The 22,289-nt window shown below is 34.5% G+C and overlaps 1 protein-coding gene across 1 annotated transcript in view; it reads right to left on the bottom strand.

The window, feature by feature from the left end:
• The window catches only part of ACVR2A (activin A receptor type 2A), an 85,032-nt gene that overhangs the window by 32,510 nt on the left and 30,233 nt on the right, over nt 1-22,289 (bottom strand). Inside the window, exon 2 of the mRNA XM_014831696.3 lies at nt 3,631-3,838. Within this exon, the coding sequence (XP_014687182.1) occupies nt 3,631-3,838 (208 nt within the window). The remainder of the gene's footprint in view (nt 1-3,630; nt 3,839-22,289) is intronic.

Raw genomic sequence — 22,289 nt, 5'->3', positions numbered from 1 at the left:
TTCTTCTCAGAGATAAAATAATGAATAATTCATTTACAGTCAACTTCAAGATTTCTATTAATATCCAATAATAATTCTTAAAGGCCAAAAATATTCCTGGAATCCTGTTACTAAATCTCATCAGAAAACAAACCAACAGCTAATTTTATAACACACACATTGGCTCCTTGAGACTATTGCTTTAATTTGGTTTTTAATGATCAATCTAAGGCAACTATCTTTTTTTGTTGTTTTTTTAACCATTAGGAAAGCTTGAAGAGAAATATAAAGCCAACAAAGAAGTTTGGTCTAGGAGTGCTCTTTCTCACAGGAAAATAGCCTTCCCATTTCATGAATACAAAAACTGAACACTATTCATAAACCTGTATATGTGCGTACATATAAATACATACATATACACATGTGTATACATATAAATACACACAAAAAAAATGGTACAAGTTCATATCTCATGGCAGAACATATCTTAATATTTGAGATGCGAACTAAGCTTGGGAATTAAGAGTCTCATCTTTTGTAGCAGATTTAAATTCCCTGAACACAATGAACAGGGTTGAGATAAACAACAAGTAAAGAACAATGTGTAACAACAAACATACAGGACTTAGTATATGAATCAAAACTTAGTATACGAATCAAATACTGATTTGACTTAGGATGACTGGTGGGGGAGGGTTTCGGGGCAGTCTCCTATACAGGACCTTAGATATGGATTTAGCATCTAGTGCAAATCCTAATCAGCCACTAAGAAACAGCTATACCTATTTAAAAAATAATAATAATAAAACATTTAAATACTGCTGATAAACATCAGGTGGACTTAAGGACATATCTTAGAAATAAACTGCCTACTTTTGTGATAGTTGTTAGAATAATAAGATTGAACTTAACTCTAAAGTGAAAAGCTCAAGAAATTTCAGGGAGAACGTAGTTTTAACAAAATCAAACTTTAAAATGAAATCTATACCAATATCTGTTTAGTAGAAAGTAAAAGACAAATGAAAGCTAAGTTTTAACAATTTAAAAAAAAATAAATGCATAAATTTAAAATTTGGACTCATGCTTCACATTATAGAAGGTTAACATGATTAAGTATCTACCCTAATTAACTCAAGAAAATTACTTTTCACCATTCCATTCTTTTTATCATTCTCTTTTCATCTATAGATTTCCTTTTTTTTTTTCCCTGTGGCGAGGAAGATTGGCCCTGAGCTAACATCTATGCCAATCTTCCTCTATCTTGTATGTGGGATGCCACCACAGCACAGTTTGATAAGCGGTGTGTAGGTCCACATCTGGGATCCAAACCCATGAATCCCAGGCTGCCGAAGCAGAGTGCACGAACTTAACCACTACACCACTGGGCCAGGCCCTCCTCTATACACTTATTGAATCTTCTTTTCCTTTCTCTTACTTTTCTTACTATCCTTAATATTTTTTTTAAATAAATTCAGAGCATAAAAACAAAAACTCACATACTTTTAAATTAGCTATTAACCCCTACAAACAAGGCTGGTATAGTAATCGCTGACTGTAAGAGCAAGCATTTGTACTGAACAACGCACTCTCCATTATCCAGCAAAGTTTAACCTCCAGTTGATACTGGTTTTAGGTGAGAAGCACAGTAGCTTTTTACTACAAAAAGAACAGGGATCCCTGACTTCAACTAATTAATAAAAGATAGTTGTAGATAAAGATGATCCCCAAACCTTATTTTCGCCCCGTTTCTTCCTACTTACCTTTCTTTTTTTATTGAAACATAATTGACATACAACATGATATTAGTTTCAGGCATACAAGATAATGATTTGATATTTGTATATATTGTGAAATGATCACGACAACAAATCTAGTTAACATCCATCACCACACAGCTGCAAATTTTCGTCCTTGTGATGAGAACTTTAAAGATGTACTCTCTCAGCAACTTTCAAACGTACAATGCAGTATTGTTAACTATAGTCACCCTGTTGTACCTAACATCCCCAGGACTCACTTGTTTGATAACTAAAAGTTTGTTCCTTCTGAACACCTTCACTAATTTCACCCACCTACTAGCCCACCACCTCTGGTAATCATCAGTGGTTGGTTCTCTTTATCTATGAGTTCGTTTTTCATTTGTTCTTTTTTTTTTTTTATGACTCCACATATACGTGAGATCATAAGGTATTTTGTTTTTCTGTCTGACTAATTTCACCTAGCATAATGCCCTCAAGCTCCATCCATGCTGTCACAAATGACAAGAGTTTCTTCTTTTTTATAGCTATGTAATATTCCAATGTATATACACCACATTTTCTTTATCCATTGAGCCGTCAGTGAACACTCAGGTTGCTTCCATATCTTGGCTATTATAAATCATGCTGCGACGAACATGGGGGTGCATATACCTTTTAGTTAGTTTTCTTTTAATTAGTGTTTCCGTTTTCTTTGGATAAATACCCAGAAGGAGAATTGCTAGAAAACATGATAGTTCTATTTTTATTTTTTGAGGAGCCTCCATACAATTTTCCTAGTGGCCCTACTTACCTTTCAAAATAACAAATATCACTTGATGACCACCTCTGTTAATAGAGAGGCTAATATCAGAAATGCAGTTAACATGAATCATTATAGAGACAAAGTCCCTGGAAAATTCAGATTTAGTAGTATACCCTAAATGACTTTCAATTTCTTAAGAAAAGTGGAGCTAATCAATTTTCATGGGCATATTCAATGCCTTTTGCTATTAATCACATATGACCATGATAATCAGTTCATGGTAATCAACTGAGGCTCCTGAAAGTGGACTGGAAAGTATTTCGCATTCCGTGAGTAGATCAGTATTTTCTGGCTCCAAAAAGTCTAGTTACCTAATACTTTGCAGGCTTTCTAGTCATCAGCACCCACCCACAGTGGAAATCCTGTGGCCCAGGCAGTTTAAGTGATCAGCCCAACATCTACGGGACCCCCTACAGACAGATCACAGGCAGTTAAAAACATGTCCACTGTATTTTATCTCCAGTACAGAATAAAACAATTTAAGCAAGATCTTTTAAATAAAATGTAGCTTTCTATGAGAAGTGTGTTAGTTCTGATGTAATTCTGAACGTCAAGTTAAAATGTCTCTTGGGGTAAAGAACAAAGCTCTATTTTGCAAGAAAAAAAAAAGGGGGAAATGTGGTAAGATCAATTTCTTCCAGATACATATAAAGGGAAACTAAAAGGAAATTAAATACTACGATGAAGCTTTATTCTCCTTGACGATAGATTTTCAGCAGATATACTCTCTTTTAAAGCATTTTTAAAAACCCTTTATCCTTAAAATTGACATTCAAAAAAAGTTTATAATCCTAACAACATAGGGAAAGAAACGGTTCTTACCTATAGTTCTCACCACTTGGAAGATTATTCAAAGTATATGTAAGATATAATATCAAAGATAAAAGGTAAAACATACTATATTCATTTTATTACTTTAAAATACATGTCTAGTCATTAGAACATGTTATAACAGTCTGCATAACCCCATCTTAAAAAAGAAACATCTAAATGAAAATCCATGCACTGATCTTCCCCATTTTAAAAAGGGGAGAAGAGGAAGGATGAAAATTATTCAACACTCTCATAAAAGACAAAATGTTTCCTTACCTGTCATAGCAGTTGATATCATCCAGCCAACAACCTTGCTTCACTATTTCAATGGAGCCAGAAATATTCTTCCAGGTAGCAAAACAATGTCGCCGTTTATCTTTGTCACCATAACAGGGTTCGACACCAGTTCGATTGGTTCTGTCTCTTTCCCAATTAGCATTATAGAAAATACACTCCTGAGTTTCTGATCTACCAAGTATAGCACCTATAAGATAATAAAACAACTTCATGTAACTGTATTAGCTCTGAAAATAAAAGATTGTCTCCCAGTACACCAACTTCAGATGTTCATAAAATGTCAATAATCTACTCTCTTCCCAGTGTTACAAGATTTGGTTTAGGTTTCCAGGTCAATCTCTGTACTTTAAGTTTAACAATTAAATATTAATACTAAAATTAATTCTATTAATAATAATAGAAAGTGGTCAATATATCACAAGATTTCTCTGGAAAAGTTCCAGTTTCACTTCACTTAAGAATGTCCTTGATGAAAAGCAATAAAATTGCTAATTTTATTAAATCTTTACCATTGAGTCAACTTCTTTACAATATTCTGTGAGAAACAATGGGAACTAATAAGCAAGAGCACACCTGCTGTGTACTGATGTACAATGGCTGCTTCAAGAAAAAGCCCTTACATGACTGAGTTATGAGCCAAAACCAACCACAGTTATTCAGAGTTGGGTATCTGGCAGACATTTTCAAAACTGAACCAAGTAAACCCGTTACTTCAACAAAAACAATTAAGAGTATGCATCACCAATAAAAAGATGTGCGTTTTCAAGTAAAAATAGGAATTTTGGAAAATTTGTATCTACCACCACTAACCTGACACCTTCCCAATACTTAAAAGAATTTTCTGATGAGATCATTGGTGATAGTAACAAACGTGACTTTTAAATATTGAATAATGCAATGTGCCAATATTTAGGTCTATATAATTCAGATAACCAACATTTTCCAAATGAGTTATGTGTGACATTACAAAAACATTCATGAGTAAAAAAATCCATTCAATCCTCAAGACATCTCAATAGTTTTTCATGTCACAGAGGACAAAAAGTTTAATAATGGTTTCAGATTCTGCACTGTAACTAACTTTTAATAAACTACCTCTTGCCTTACATGGAAAAGCAAGGGAACTGGAATACCCAAAATAATTCTGAAAAAGATGTACAAAAGAGAATTCATACTACCTGTTTTTAAGACCAACTATAAACCTTCAGCAATCAAGACAGTATGGTCTTGTGAAAAGACAGATACATGCATCACTGGGACAGAACAGAGAATCCAGAAATAGATTCACACAGATATGGGCAATTGATACACAGAAAAGGCGCCAACATATTTCAATAGAGAAAATACAGTCTTTTCAATTACCGATGCTGAAACAATTGGACAGCCACATGCAAAAAAAAAAAAGAACCTTAACTCATATCTCACTCCATAAATAAAAATTAACTCTAAACATACCATACATCTAAAGTACAACGTAAAACTATAAAACCTCTAGAAGAAAACATATGAAGTCTTTGTGACCCTAAACTATGAAAGATTGCTTAGAACATAAAACACATGAGCAACGAAAGAACTAAGTTTAACTTCATAAAAACTTCTCTTCTAAAATTAAGGAAAAAAGTCACAGACTGGGAGAAAATATTTGCAAAGTAAATATCTAACAAATAACTGTATTCAGAATACAGACAGACCTCTCACAACTCAATAAGAAAACACACTACCCAATTTCTAAAAAAAGGGACAAAAGATTCAAAAAAGATGCTTTGCCAAAGGTCTAAATAGAAAATACTACATGAAAACATATTCAATATCATTAATCATGATGGAAATGCATACTAATTCTAGTATTGATTAGAATGACTAAAACAAAAATGAGCAATCTCAAGTGTTAGTAAACATAATGCAAAATAAATGAAGAGCAACCGGGACTTTCACACATTGGTGGTGAGAATGCAAAATGGCCCAGCCACTTCGGAAAGCCAGTTTCACAACTTCTTATAATTAAACATACACCTACCATACTACCCAGCAAACGTATGCTTAGTTATTTACCTAAGAAATGAAAACATATGTCTATGCAAAATCTGTACGTGAATGCTCGGAGTGGCTTTATTTATAATCGCCGAAAACTGGAAACCTAATATCCAGTGCTGGTAAATGGAAAAATATACATCCACGCCATAAAAAGAAAAGAACTAGTGATAGCTGCAACAACACAGATGAAACGAAAATACATTATGCTGAGTGGAGGCAGACTCAAAAGTCTATATCTTGTATGATTCCATTTACATGAAATTCTAAAAAAGGCAAGACTATGGGGACAAAAATCAGATCAGATGTTGTCTGAAGCTGGGAGCGAGAAGAGAGGGCCGATTACAAAGGGACATGAGAAAATTTTGGGGGGTGATGGAAATATTCTACACATTGATTGTGCTAGTGGTAATACGACTGTGTGGGTTAATCAAAACTCATAGAATTGTTATCTAAAAGAAAAATACATTTATTCTATGTAAATTAAATTTCAATAAAATCGACTTAAAAAATGCAAAGAAACTACCACTTGCTGATTTTGGCACAGTATCAGAGAAAAACATCCACAACTATCTAAAAAAGCTATTAAGGGCCAGTCCCAGTGGCCTACTGGTTAAGTTTGGCACACTCTGCTTCAGCAGCCTGGGTTTGGTTCTCAGGCATGGACCTACACCGCTTGTCAGTGGCCATGATGTGGTAGCGGCTCACATACAAAACAGAGGAAGACGGGTCACGGATGTTAGCTCAGGGCACATCTTCCTCAGCGAAAAAAAGCTTTTCAAATAGTCCCCATTTTTCTAACTAATTATATTGTGTGTGGCCAGATTTCCTTCATACCAAAACAATATATCACAAGAGACTGGAGAAATAGATAGGAGAATCCAGTTATCTTCTACTAAAACAATCATTACAGAGATTCGCAAAAGTTTAATTTTTTTGTTTCAGAAAATATTTTTCATAAAAATCTGTTCTTTTCTTAATATATAGTAGATTTAGTACTGTCATTTTTAAATAGTCTTAAATTTTCTGTCTTAATTTCTAACATGATAAATATTAATGGATAGAACCCATATCAAAAAAAAATAGCTCTTTTAGGTTCTAAATTTTTTTAAAAGTCTAAAGAAGTTCTGAGACGAAAAGGTTTGAGAACTGCTGCTTTACAATGTACTAGCACAGAGAAGTAATTATAAGCTGCTAGAATCTGTGGCAGTAATGGGTGCTGCAGAATTCCTCTCAACTATGGAAGAATTCCTCTCAACTATGGAAGAAATAACAGGGTGAGCTGACATATTGTAAACTATGGCTGGTATCTCTATGTTCCTTGTATCCTATAAAAGAAGGGCTGCCATTACAGTCGAGTCACTTAACATAGTGAGGATACATTCTGAGAAATGTGTCATTAGGTGACTGTGTCACTGTGTGAACATCATAGAGTGTACTTACACAAACCCAGATGGTAGAGCCTACTACACACCTAGGCTATATGGTACTAATCTTATGGGACCATCATCATATATGCAGTCTGACATTGACCGAAATGCTGTTATGAGGCACATGACTACACTATTTTCTAAGTTACTCCTTTTCAGAAACTGGTTGAAAATAACAGCAAAATAAGTTTCTTCCTTTACTAAATAATCCAAAAGCAATCATTCACTGCCTACATTATTATCTTAAAATAGGTGATGGCAAATTTTTTCTCTAAAGGGGCACAAAGTAAATATATTAGGCAGGCCATATGGTCTCTGTCACAACAACTCAATTCTGCCATTGTAGTACAAAAGCATCCAATAAAGGAATGAGCATGATTATGTTCTAATAAAACTTTATTTATAGACACTGAAAAACTAAATTTCATGTAATTTTTACATGTCACAAAATATTCTCTTTTCAATTTTTATCAACCTATGAACATGTAAAAATCATTCTTAGTTCACGGGCTGCATTTGGTCCACAGGCTATGTGGTCAGCTATTTCTTAAAACAATGTCCCAATTCCAACAGTCTAGCTAATCTGCCTTTTGTTTGTTTTGTTTTATTGGGGAGGGGTCTTCTGTGAATTATCATTCATGTAATTCACATTAAAAACCACTATTAATTATTTTTAATTTCCAAAAGAAGACTCCAGAGGCATACAAACACCACCTAAACTAAACAAAACTGGCAGAAAAACAGAACGTTGCCTAGAGCAGAAACGCCAAATAGGTTTTATCTTTCGTGTCAATTCCAATCAATTAACAGTGGCTGCCTGGAGCAGTGTATGGAGAAGGATTTTGAGGTAAAGGGTCTTAAAATTATTATGTAAGGAGGAATGAGCAACATCAGTATCTTTTACTTGCTACTTGTAGTCTAGAGAAAAGATAAACAAATGACCATTTTCTTTACTAAAAAAATTACTTCTATCACAATTTTTAAAGGCAAATAAGATTTCAGGATGATTTTCTAGACTATCATTTGATTGATATTTTCCATAGAGAGAAAGAAGATTGCTTATAGGGAAAAACGTGACAACCTTGCCACCCCCTTCTAAGTTGATTCTATAATCAGTCTCTATCCAATCATGTCTCTAACTGAACACTAAATATAATAACATAGTAATTATAAAAATAAATCAAATTGTAGCCAGCCAAGTGGCGTAGTGGTTGGGTTCGCATGCTCCACTTTAGCTGCCCAGGGTTCATAGGTTTGGATCCCAGACGCAGACCTGTGCACTGCTCATCAAGCCATGCTATGGTGGGTATCCCACATACAAAATAGAGGATGACTGCCAGGGATGTTGGCTCAGCAACAATTTTCCTCAAGCATAAAGAGGAGATTAGCAATGGATGTTGGTTCAGGGCTAATCTTCCTCACCAAAAAATCAATCAATCAATCAAATTATATGTATTTTTATATTCTTAAGCTCACATTGTGACTTTAAAGGTGTAGTTCTAAAAGGGATAGCAAAAGTTACTTATACATTAATTTTTAACAGCATCTCCCAATTTAAAATTTTTGAAACTTTAAATTTCTACCCATAGGTTTATTCTATCAAAGTAATTCAAAATAGTTAATACTGTTTTCAAAAGAAATAAAGAGGCATAAAAGGTTTGTGTGCAGGGTTTAGTACAATGATTCTTAACCAATGATGTGTATCAGAAACCCCTATATGTTTTCTCAAATTCATATGTTTGAGTGACATTTTGTAGGCCTGGGAATGGGTAGCTGAAAAGTACATGGGGAGTGGAGAGGGTGGATATATATATGTGTCCCCGTTTCTGCTTTTTTCTTTTTGGCAAAGACCCACCAGTGATCTAATGTTCCTCCCTAGTTAAGGACCGCTGGCTTAGGAGACTGTGACCTGAACTTGGAATTTAGTTCACAAACTGTGACCGTGAACAGTTACCAAACCTTTCACTACCTGTTTCCACATCTGATTCAATTTCCATAATAATTCCATAAGTATTATGGATAATTCCATAGTTTCATAATTCACACTCAGCATAGTTATAGTAAATCAATGTCTTGTCACTGAATCCAGCACGAGTTAATTTAGATAATAGTTCTATTTCCCATATACTACTTATGCATTAATGACTAGTACTGACCATTTCATTTTTCCTAGCACTTAAAAAAAAAAAAAAAAAAAAAAAAAGCCATACACAGGACCTGAAATTTGGCAGAACATTTGGCCATAAAATAGCCCTGCAAAAGTCATATTCACATCTAAATACTCCTCCTATGAGGACAATGTAAATTTCACCTAAAGCAACTGGATCTGAGGACAATCAGGGTTTTTTTTAAAAAGCATGTAGTGTTAAAATAATACACCAACACTACTTTTACAAAATCTCTTCCAGTTACAGAAGAAGAGGGGTTACTTCACAAGTAATTTTATGAGGCCAGTATTACCTTGATACAAAAAACAGACAAAGACAGCACAAAAAAAGAGAAACATAGACCAACCTCCCTCATTAACTTAGATGCAAAAGCCCTCAACAAAATTTTAGCAAACAGAATTTAATAAATTTTTTTTTTAAGTAATACACCATAACCAAGTGGGATTTATTCCAGGTATGCAAGGTTGGTTCAATATTTAAAAATCAATCAATGCAATCTGTCAAATCAATAGGCTAAAAGAGAAAAATCATATAGTCTACCTATCAGTACACCAGGAATAGAGGGGAACTTTCTCAACTCACAAAGAGCAGCTATAAAAAAAACCCACAGCTAACATCATACCTCCCGACAAAAGCCTAAATGCTTTCCCTCTAAGATCAGAAACAAGATAATGATGTCTACTTTCACCACTCTTATTTAATATAGTACTGAAAGTTCTAGCTATTGCAGTAAAGCAAGAAAAAGAAATTAAGGGAATACCAACTGGAAAAGAAGATAATAAAACCATTTCTATTTGCAGATGACATGACCATCTATGTAGAAAATCCCAAGGAACCTTCAAACAAAAAAATGCCAGAACTAATAAGTGAATTCAGGGCCAGGACACAAGATCAACACACAAAAATTGATTGCATTTCTACATAATGACAATGAACAAGTGGAAATGAAATTAAAAATGCAATACCAATTACAATTGCTCCTAAGAAAATAATATACCTAGATACAATCTAACAAAACATATGAGGATGTATATGATGAAAATTATACAATGTTGATGAAAGAAACCAAAGAAGACCTAAAACTTGGAGAGACAGACTGTGTTCATGGATTGGAAGACTCAACATAATAAAGATGTCAATTTTCCCTAAATTGATATATAGGTTTAACTCAACTCATATCAAAAATCTCAGCAAATTTCTGTAGACATAAATGAGCTTATTCTAAAAATTTTTGGAAAAGAAGAATAAAGTGAGAGAAATCACTCTTCCTGATGTTAAGGCTTAGGATATAGCTGCAGTAAGCATGACAATGTGGTACTGGTGGAGGGACAGACACATAGACCAATGGAACAGACAGAGAACCCAGAAACAGATACACAGAAATCTGTCCAATTAACTTTTGACAAATGAGCAAAAAACAACTCAACGGAGGAGAAATAGCCTTTTCAATAAACTGTGCTGGAGCAATGGGACACGGTTTGAGCAAATCTATCCTGAATGCCTTCCCCTTTGCTCTCTATCATCATTCCGGTAGTTCCTGAAAACCCAGCTCTTGCAAAAGACCTCCCAAACTAAATCTAACATATGTGACAATTTTGAAGTTTTCTCAAGGTAGATATAACAAAATCCTAGAAGTCCTTTAATGAGGACTCCTCCTTCCCTCAAAATGTACACTACTTGCAATCCAATATAAAATGTTTTATTTTATATTTATTGTTTTTAATCAGTTGTCTATATATGTCCTTTTACAAGTCAGAATGCCATTGGGTCTAAAACTATCCATCTTACTTGCCCTCTGAACATAATCAGTACTTAATAAATGACAAAATTGAAAAACACAATGTAACAACTGAATAAAAAACCCACCAACTACTGCTTTTCCCTCCCTCTCTCTAACAGATAGACGGAATTAAAGTATTTTTTACAACTATGAATTATATTAATCTTTTTTCCGATTAAGAGGACAATGTTTGCCATGGCCCTGTGACTAGCCTTACCTTATCACAATCTTCCTATGTATGCAACCAACATAAACAGAAAGAAAAGAACTGTTCTGACAACTTAAAAATCTGAGGCTCACATCTGGAAAAGTATTCTAATGCTGTGTGAAACTATTAACAAGTCATTAAGAATATAGTATAAACAGGCATGCAACTAAATGCCTTCTCTAAACTTGTGCCTCCCACAGGCAACTTAGTCCTCTAGGAAGGGTTAATGAAGTCTCAAAAATAATAAATCCCACTTGAAAAGCAATTCTTGTTTACCTTTTACATGTCATTGCCTCCTGCCACTCTAGGGATAGAACACATATCCAAAGAGAATCAGCTATGGAAAGGAGACCAAAGTGAACCAAAATATTTTACAGTACAAATAAAAAAATAAAGAAGGATCAAAAACATTATACAAAAGAATGATTTTTGGTAAATAAGTACTTGAGAAATTCTAGTATAGTACAATCCTCCACGGCACCAAGAAATCCTAAAATAAGTGTGTACAGTATTTTATTAGTTCAACAGGTATTATTTAACAATCTCTCACTATGCTAGGTAGTCACCCAACTACCCAGAAACTTGTAAGTCATGCAACCCTCAATATAAAGGATTCCCCAATTTTCCCCCAGATTTTTTAAAAGTTCTGACCAACTTGAAATACCAAAACTTTTGTATAGCTATAGGAAATAGTCCAATGTATAGTTATTTTATTCATTAATTTAGTTTTATGAATATTTTAGAATCACAAAGCACAAAATTTTTACAAAACAATTTTGTTCAAACTTCACATATACCTTTCAGCAGGTGTTGTCTCATGACTTTTTTTTGGAGTCATCAAAAAATATCAAAACGTGAACAATCTTCACTTCCATGTAAGTTGTTTGAGAAACAATACTTTTTGAAGTTATGCAGAACATGGTCACTGGAAATGTTTTTCCAAGCCACAAGTATCCATTCACACAATACTAAAACAGTGGGTTTTTTCATTTTCTATAGGTACATATTGGGATCTTCATAAGGTAACAACTTAAAATATTGCTTTTAAAACTGAGCTTCCAAAATTTTTTTTACCACCTTTGTAAACAGTTTACAACAAATTATGATAGTAAATCCCCCCCTCTAAGAATAATTTATTTGTTTAAACTCTTTATCCCCTTCTACCTGGCCCCTCAGGAAAGCTCCAGAAACATTCGAAAGTAGCACTGACTGGCATCATTTCAAGTTTGTCTGTCTTCTCGAAACATACTTCTATTCAAAATAAAATTATTGAGAGAGCGAGCCTCAAAATATGAAAAACTTTGTAACACTCAAAAGATGACTCTTTTTCTGAGGAAGAATCTTTTGGAGAAAACTGTGCTTTATACTGAGCACGTACAGATGAAAGAATCGATCATATGCTTGCACCGTAAATTAAAACACCAAGATAAAGACTACAGATTTATAAATGTGCTAGGAATTTGGAGATGATAACCTAGGACCTCCATTAGACTATGAGCTTCTAGAACGAGCCCTGTTATCATCTCTATATCACCAGTGCCTGGCACAGTACAGAAATTCTATACAGTCATGCACCATATAACAACGTTTCGGTCAATGACGGACTGCATATGGGACAGTGGTCCCCTAAGATTAGTACTATACAGCCTAGGTATATAGTAGGCTTACCTTCTAAGTTTGTGTAAGCACACTCTATGATGTTCGCACAATGACAAAATTGCCTAATAACGCATTTCTTGGAACATATCCCCATCATTAAGTGACAACACATGACTGTAAACGTGCACTAAATCAATCAATTCACAAGAAAAGAAAAAAGAAGGCTTTGCAGAGGAAATGGAACTAAAGCAAGGCTATTAAGGAGAGACAGAACTAAGGTAAACAGAGGCAGGGAAGATCACAAACAAACAAACAGGGCTGTGAATAATCAGAATGTTTGACAAGACTGCTCTCAGTAGACACAAATGTTCCGTATTCCTTAGTATTGAATTAAGGCACATTTTGCAAGACATCAAAAGTTTAGAGAAAGAACAGAAGTGATATTTTTAAGATTAATCTCAAAACAATGAGTAAACTGTGTTGGAATGGAAAGAAACTCAGTAAGAAACCAAGGGTCTATAGTATCCGTCTGACCAGATGGTGACAGGTATCCAAAGGATTGGCAGATTAGAGTATGGAGATCAAGTTTTCAGTTTCCATAGTCTCTTATTCGGCCTCTCTGAGTATAAGAAGTAACAGACAAAAGGGATTTGGGTTAGGTGGCTTGCTGTTTCTAAATGTTTATTTTCTATCATCTGACAAAACAAAGCTTGTTTTCATACATATTTTACCCTTTGTTTCTCTTTGTTGCTAAATCTCTTCCTGATATTTAGTCTTACTGGCATGAAAGGTATGTATTGTCCAGGATAAATAAGATATCTTCAAAGATAAGGCACAACAGAAAAGTGCTTTTGCCTACAGCCACAAAATGTGTGACTATCTATAAATGCCCAGGTCTCAAAGAAAATAGTTCTATGCAGTTCTCTGGCACTTATTCAAAACACAAATTACATCAAAAAAGGTACAAGTAGATACAAGTATTACCTTAACTGTGTAAAACAGATTTCTGATATTAGATGCTCATCTTCTGGGGGGGCAGAGGAGATCATGGTGACTGTAGCTAGAGGCCAATACCTCCATCAGAATCAATGGGCTATTTTAAAAGTTGTACAAAAGCCAAAATTGGGCACAAATTTAGAAGAGTAAGAGATAAAAGCTAAATTCTCACAATCAGAACAGACCTCCTAAAATAGATTAAGGAAACACACACACATACACAAAGTAGTTCCTACTATTTTTAAAATAACCTACAAGTCTCAATTACACTGAAAAGACACTATGTACATCAAGGTTTTCCAGTGTTTTATTTACTTGGGAAGATGCAGGCCTTCCTTTCAGTAAATCATCAAACTCTACTGCAAAAGAGAGTAAAAATGGATCACTTCAGCTATCATGAAAGTAATGTGAAATATTACACTTGAGGAACCAGTAGTATCAAGAGTAAGAAAATTAAAAAAAAATCACTAAAGTATTCATCAAAGTAATAGCTTGCAATTTAAAACTAATAATTAAAGAAAACTAGCAATATTTATGAGAGTAGCTTTAAATAGCAAAACAGCTCTATTAAAGGAAAAGAAAGCAAACTGGAAACTCACTATAACATTAAATAACAATGGATATAGAATCACTTAACTAGCCTTACTTTAAAAATCAGCAACAGCCTTTTGCATATTTATAACTAAGACTCCTAGTATTAGAAAAGAAAAATCTAAAATTCTTATTTATTACTTTTGTGTGTTCTGCAATTTCTTTCCCACTTCAAAACTCACTTTAATAATTTATTTCTATGCAACTATAAATATATCATAGGTCTTCTGGTATTCTTTCTTTTCTACATTAACACACATCATAAGACGACAAGTCACCTTCCCTATTTGGCTGCCCTGGACTGTTTTTAAGCATTAGCAAGAAAAGTAAAGTCCACAATGTCCCAAAAGACTTCTGATAAACAAGTCAGAAAAATGAGGAAGGAGAATAAATTTTCAAATAAAATTTCTGCATGGCAATGCACAGTTTAGGCTCTGTCAATCAAATTTGTTTTTTTTAAGTAAGCACCTTCCTACCACCAAACAATCACTTCTAAAGGAAAACACAAACACTTTCTGGCATTCTTCCCAGAAATTTTTTTTTGCCTTGCCTGTTATACTCTGTGCTTAGTACTTACTAACAGTCTGACAAAACATTGCAAGATTCTGTCCATCCGGCTCAAGTAATACAAACTAAAGACACAACTAATATGAAATAAACTAAAAATATAAATGTTGTATGTTGTGAGACCAGACACACTGTGCGCATGCATAATAAGGAAAGTAAAAGTACTTCGAAATAAACATTTAACCACTGCTTATTTAAGGACTCCTAATGTTTATCGACAAATTACTAAGATAACCACCTAACATGTACTTCAACACAGGTTATCTCAAAAGTGACTAATTTTCCTTCTATAAACAGTTCCAAAATAAGTATATATCTACTTTTGTACAGATCAAGATTTGAAGAGAAACAAATTTCTCAATTTCAAACCTCTTTCTTAAAAAGTCTCAACATAAAGTTTTTGAGTCCTAAAGAAAGCACCAAATTTGTAACAATAGAATTTTCCTTTATAAAAGAGGTAAGTAGCCCCCTTTAAATAAATTCTTTACAACTTGCTTATTTAATTCCCTTAACTGCAGATCCAATTTAATACAAAAGGCACATTTCTATATTAGCAAAACTTCTAGAGGACCTTAATTGTCAAAACAAGACACTGAAAGTAGAAAGCAAGAGAGAAACTCACAAATATTTCGATACTTCTAAACTTCAATTAGGGCTTATTCTAACTACTCCCGCAAGGTACGTGGGAAGCCAGTAATGACAGATAAATAATCAGAAGACCACAAAGACTAGGGAATTTCAAATATGCTTCTTTATCAGTGCACTTTATTTAAAGGAAAAAATCACGTTGATGCCTCTAAAAAAGTAGACTTTTGTCTTAGAACTGAATTTGGAAGATAAAAAGAAATATAAAAATCGAATGAGATATCCTGACTTAGCATACAAAAGTGCTTACTAGTTATCACTGTTACATATTACAAAGCAGCCACATTAACTCCTCATTGGTAGATAGTAAGGACACCTCAGAAAGTAAACCCTCTATAAAGGCATTCATACTAGCTATAAAGAAATCATCAAGGGGTTGGGCCTGGTGGTGCAGTGGTTAAGTTTGCATGTTCCGCTTTGGCAGCCCGGAGTTCGCCAGTTCAGATCTCAGATGCGGACCTACGCACTGCTTGTCTAAGCCATGCTGTGGCAGGCATCCCACATATAAAGTAGAGGAAGATGGGCATGGATGTTAGCTCAGGGCCAGTCTTTCTCAGCAAAAAGAGGCGACCGGCAGCCGATGTTAGCTCAGGGTTAATCTTCCTCAAAAAAAAAGGAAAGAAACCATCCATTCATACTTGCACCCTTAACAAATAAAACAATAAAATGTTACCTAGCTTGCCAAACGAAAATTTATAGATAAATGAAACAAATAAAAAAGAGCAAAATCAGATCAGAGATTTAAGTCATAAGCAATAGAATCAGAGAAAATCTAAGCCAGTTTTTGAAGGAGGTGAGTGTCAGTGGGGTAAGAAGATTACTACTGCAAGTCACCTATATCTCTCCCTGGAGTGGAGCAATAGCCTCCCTAACTGACTTCCCAGATTCCACTTTTATCCCATCCAATCAGTTCTTCATCCAGAAGGCAGATCCTTTATTAAAGTCAATAAAATCAAGTCACTCCCCCAATTTAAAGCCATTCAATGGCTTCTCACTGCTCTTGGCCTTAAAATAAAATGAACAAATCTTATAAGGCCTTCCACAATTTGACTCCTCCTCAGCCTCAACCAGATAAGCTGAACTTCTTGCTTTGAACATCAAACTGTTTCAGGCCTTGATACATTCTTCCCATCACCCTGACCCTATCCCTAACCCTTTTTAATGGGTGAGATAATGGAATGGAGTAAAACATGGAGAAAATGCTTGAAAAAGTTGAAGAAAAAATTACCAGATCATGAAATGAAAAAAGGCAAAATATCAACTCTCATTTGGAAATAGTTCTCAAACCACTGAGAACACAGTTTGATTACATTTAATAAGTTTTTTAAATATATACATTTACCATCTTCTCTAATCTCAAGAAACCACTGATCTCTAAGCTCTCACAAAATTAATCCATTAATTTTCTATGATTTTCTATAACCATTACCTCTCCTTCCAAAAAAGAAAGTCTCATTTGCTATTTATTCATAAGAGACAGAGGAAAGTCCTTAAATCTAACAATTTTTCTCTAAAAATCCCTAAGTCACAATACAAAACATGCACCCCCACCTCCACAACCTAGAGAAAGCTAAGCAAAAATTTCAGACAAACATTCTAAATCAAATGAATATCTGAATCAGTTTACAGTTACTGGCTTCTTCCTTACCAGAAAAATGTAAAAGTTACATTTGTAAAATTTATGTTTGTCCACTTTAAAGATAAACTCATTTATCCAACACCTTTCAACAATTACCAAAATTGTTTTAGATATTGACTTGTCTGAATCCTATAAAAAAGGAGTAGCAGGAATAATAAAATCAGATTAACACACACATTTTTATTTAATATTACAAAGTATATTTAATCTAAATCTTTTCACGTTTACAATTTTAAAACATTTCAGCCAAACCTAGCTTTACCATCTAAACTGAAAGAAAAAAACTTTTCTTCAACACTTTAACAGTCATGCTATATTAACACTGCCCAAAATCTGACAATTTTGCTCTATGTTAATTACCACAAAATAGTTATTTTAATAGTATCTCAATAGACTTATCCCTCCACAACTTAACGGAACAAAATATATATACTACAAGCAACAATTTTTACCATAGGTATTTATATATCTGTCTTAACCAGTCAGTAGTGAAGAAATATAGTTTTCAAAGAGTAAAAAAGCAGCACGATAAATGTAATACTAAGTTTTACTCAAGAATCAAAGTTATGGCAGAACATAGACTGTCTAGACTAACCTTCTTCAGAAAGCTTTCATATAAATATCTGTAAAGCATATTACTTACATTTAGTCTACAAATTTTACTACCTTCACTAATATAACTTTCACTTGAAATGTCATGTTTACACTGAAAACAAGCCAGGCTTATTTCAACAATAATCAATAACTGATAAGTTTTACCGTCTATGTGAATGATTAGCCTATTTTCCAATATGCCAGCACCTATACCTCAACAATAAAACCAGAAAAGCTCGTATTTACTTAAGCTAATAGTAAAGCAATCTTTTGTGTTCAAGAGTATGATAGACAGCCTTGGAAAAGTAGAACTGAAGAACAATAAAGTTAAACTATATACTTTTAAATTCATTAGTGGAAGAGAGTTCACACATGGATACATCCTTGCTTATGTTCTAGTAAGTTAAAAATCTGGAAAAGAACTGCTAGCCCACCTTGAACGCCATTCCACCATTTCTTTGATATCCTCCCACCCAGACATGTTTATATCCATCATTCTCTTAAAGAACAAAGATCCACAGAACTGTAACGATTATTAGGGCTGTTCCCAGCTCATTATTTGTGAAACATTTAAACATGGGGCAAAAAATTCTTACTAGTGAGCCACTGAAAGATAGCAAAGTAAGATTCAAATAAGTTCAAATATAGGGTACTTTCTTCCAAGATAAAAGCTACTTTCCCAGTGCCAGAAACTAAGGCCACAGCTAGGCAATGTTTAGGTTCAGGTTCTACCCTAGGAATGGAAGTCTGCAATCAAGACGCGTAGCAGAAAGCAAAGGAATTTAGAGACATAGAAACTTTAGTAATAATGCTACTATTGTTACCCTCTTTCACATTCAGTGATGTATTCACCCACTGAGGAGATGGAGAAGGGACATCAGCAACCAGATGGAAGAAAAGGATGGAGACGAAAAGCAGTTGAAAGGACTGGGGAACAACTGCACCCATCAGAGCTGTTCTCAGTGAAGCAGCTGGCTGGCTGGTGACTCAGGGGTCAACAATTCTAATCCAGGGCCTTCCACTAAGTCTGAAGACCAATTCCTGGTGGAATTCACACACCCTCTTCCTATTTAGCACTTATATCCACCTGCCCCAATTTTCAGTGAAGAACAATTTTGCTTTTTAAAAACAAATTAAGAGCAGGGAACAACTGCAATAAAAGTTCAAGCCCAACAGGAACTTACATATCTATAAGTATGAAAAGCCTCCTAAGGCTGAGGAAGAGAATGACAGCGATAAGCTGATGAGAACTATGTCCTTGGCGCCACAGAACCCAAGATCCATCTTCAATATTAGCATTTTCAAATATAAATAGCACTCATGGCATATACCTAACATTTGAGGAGGTTTTGGGTAAAAACCTAACCGAAAAGGCAGCAGCACTGGTGTAGGTAAAGAAAATGGGTTTTATCAAACCAAATTTTAATTTTGGCTTACTTTGGTACTTAGGAATTGTAAAATTTTTTTTTTTTTAAAGATTTTATTTTTCTCCTTTTTCTCCCCAAAGCCCCCCGGTACATAGTTGTATATTTCGTTGTGGGTCCTTCTAGTTGTGGCATGTGGGACGCTGCCTCAGCGTGGTCTGATGAGCAGTGCCTTGTCCGCGCCCAGGATTCGAACCAACGAAACACTGGGCCGCCTGCAGCGGAGCGCGCAAACTTAACCACTCGGCCACGGGGCCAGCTCCAGGAATTGTAAATTTTTATAAGCTATTTCATTCATTTTATAATTATACCTAAATAGGGAAACCAAGAAGTCAAAGAGAGAGACAAAAAGTGAAACATTACAAGAAATGCAAGTAACAGTGAGTGAGCAAACTATTTAAAGGAGAAACAAGAACAAGCACCAAAAACTGAGGATTGTTCATGGGAATGAAGGCATTCAATCCTTTCAAGAGGTAACGGCTAGTGTGGTAAGATGCCTGCAGGAGCACAGTACTAGGCATACAATAATGCGCAACAGTTTTTCTTAACAGAAGTAGTACCAACACTGCCTGTCTATCCAATCTTAACAATTTTCACTACATAATCTTAACAATTTTCACTAAGGGATAGTAACATTTTTGGATCCCTGAAACTAACCTAAAAAGGAAGGCTGAGAAGTACAGAATCCTTCAAGAGCCAGCCATGTCCTCTGATTTACTTTTTCATAAAAATGTTTTCTGTGATACTAATCAGCTTTAACCTGCAGGTGGTAGGTCTGTCCCTTCATTTGACATCTGTGTTAGTATCATTTTGAGTTTTTAAAGAAAACATACACAAACACACGTGGAGTTCTGATGTGTAATATTTTTACATTCATTTGCAACCTGAAAACAAACTATTCCTTATTTATGCTATACAGCCAGTGCCTACAATTTATGCCTCTGGAGGCAACAAGAAACTCAGAGCAACGTTTCTCAAAGCGTGGGCCCTGCACAACCACACTTCGCTGTTTGTCTGGGATGCTGCATTTTTAATAAGCATTTTTATACATTAAGTTATGTGTAGGGATTAGATACAAAAATATAAGTGTTTTTAAGCACGAAACGCTGTAAGTAACACAAAGTAGATGTTCAATAATAATTTGCCCTCTCTGGAAATGGAGAAAACGGGGGATTAATCTTTTATCCCCAGAAAGTACGCCAGAGGTAGGGGTGGCTTTTTGTTCTGGGTTGGTTTTTTTGTTTGTTGAGAGCAGAAGGGTTAATTGATGGAAAAAGAATATGAAAAGCAGACTACAGCTAATCCCTAAACAGGACAATCTACTTTAAACAATTAAGAGTCACAGAAGACCTGGGGCCAGCCCGGTGGCGTAGTGGTTAAGTTCCTGCACTCTGTTTCGGCAGCCGGGTTTCAGGGGTTCAGATCCTGGGTGCAGACCTACACACTGCTCATCAAGCCATGCTGTGGCAGCATCCCACATACAAAATAGAGGAAGATTGGCACAGATGTTCGCTCAGGGACAATCTTCCTCAACCAAAAAGAGGAAGATTGGCAATGGATGTTAGCTCAGGGCCAATCTTCTGCACTAAAAAAATTATAAAATAAAATAAATAAGTAAAAAGAGTCACAGAAATTATGAAAAAAGTTATTTCTAATATTAACATTATTAGGAATTAATATTATTCTAATATTAATATTTCTAATATTAATATTCCTGATAGTAAACATTTTAAACCTCTAAACTTAATTAGAATAGATATTAGTCTTTCTTTCAAATTATATATTCATCTGGTTTGAATGTCTATAATCCTGCTTAGCCTCTATGCAACCAATAAAGGCAAAAAAAATTAAATGGGAAAGGGGGAATAAAAATTAACTGATTATTTTATGCATAGGAAACCTAGTATCAAATAAGAACTGTGATCTACCAAGATTCAGCTAATACAGAAATCATTATAGATTTATAGCTAAGAGCTATTTTATATATACAGCTATTTTATATATACAGCTATTTTATATATATATATAAAACATATGTATTATATATTACAATGTATGTATATGTAATATGTATCATATATATTATAATCTATAGATGTCTAAAATTTAATTATCTTTTCATTTAAACTTAGTTTTACAAACTTAAAGATATCTTACTTGAGCCTCACAACAATCCTACAGGGTAAACAGGAATAGATATTATTATTCCTATCCAATTCCTATTCTAGACTTATAATACAATAAGTAGATTCATACTTAATGGAAAACAGATCTTAGAATCAACCTTTCCATTGGTTCTCAGACTGGATGCTTTGTGGATCAGCTACACTTGAATGCTACATAAAACTTCCTTGGCTCTACTCTCAGAGACTGATTCAGTGGATCTAAGCTGGGGCTCAAGAATCTACATTTTTATCCAGTACTCAAGGTGATTCTAATGCTGGGAGGTTCAAACACTAATCAATTCAATCCCAACTGAGTCCCAGAGAGAAGTAAGTGATTAAGTCATTACGTGGTGGTGATGGGACTCAATCCCAGACTTCTGTTCTCTTTTTCACTATCTATGTCATTCACAAAACAAGACTTAGAAAGTCTTTCTTCACTTAATACAAATTATGTGTAAGGAAATTTTCACCAACTATTAATCAACAGATTTCATCAACCTGAACTCTGAAAATTGCTTTAAGGGGTAAGAGTTTAGAAGATGTGGTGTGAACATGTATTCTGAGAAAACACTATGCTAACTCTTTTTCCTCCCTCTGGATATTTCAAACTAAGAGGAACAACAGGAAGATGTGTCATACTTGTCAAAGTCACTACACGCATAGTCTCATTTAATCCATGTAATCTTATGAAGCAGATACTATTTCTGCCCATTTTATGGATGAACAAACTGAGGCTTAGGTGGTTGTAATTTACCAAGGAATATAAAGTTAAGTCGTCACACACCAGGACTGGGCCAAAGT

The sequence above is a fragment of the Equus asinus genome, chromosome 4 (genome assembly GCF_041296235.1).
Source record: "Equus asinus isolate D_3611 breed Donkey chromosome 4, EquAss-T2T_v2, whole genome shotgun sequence".
Lineage (NCBI taxonomy): Eukaryota > Metazoa > Chordata > Mammalia > Perissodactyla > Equidae > Equus > Equus asinus.
This window is presented reverse-complemented; position numbering and strand designations above follow the sequence as displayed.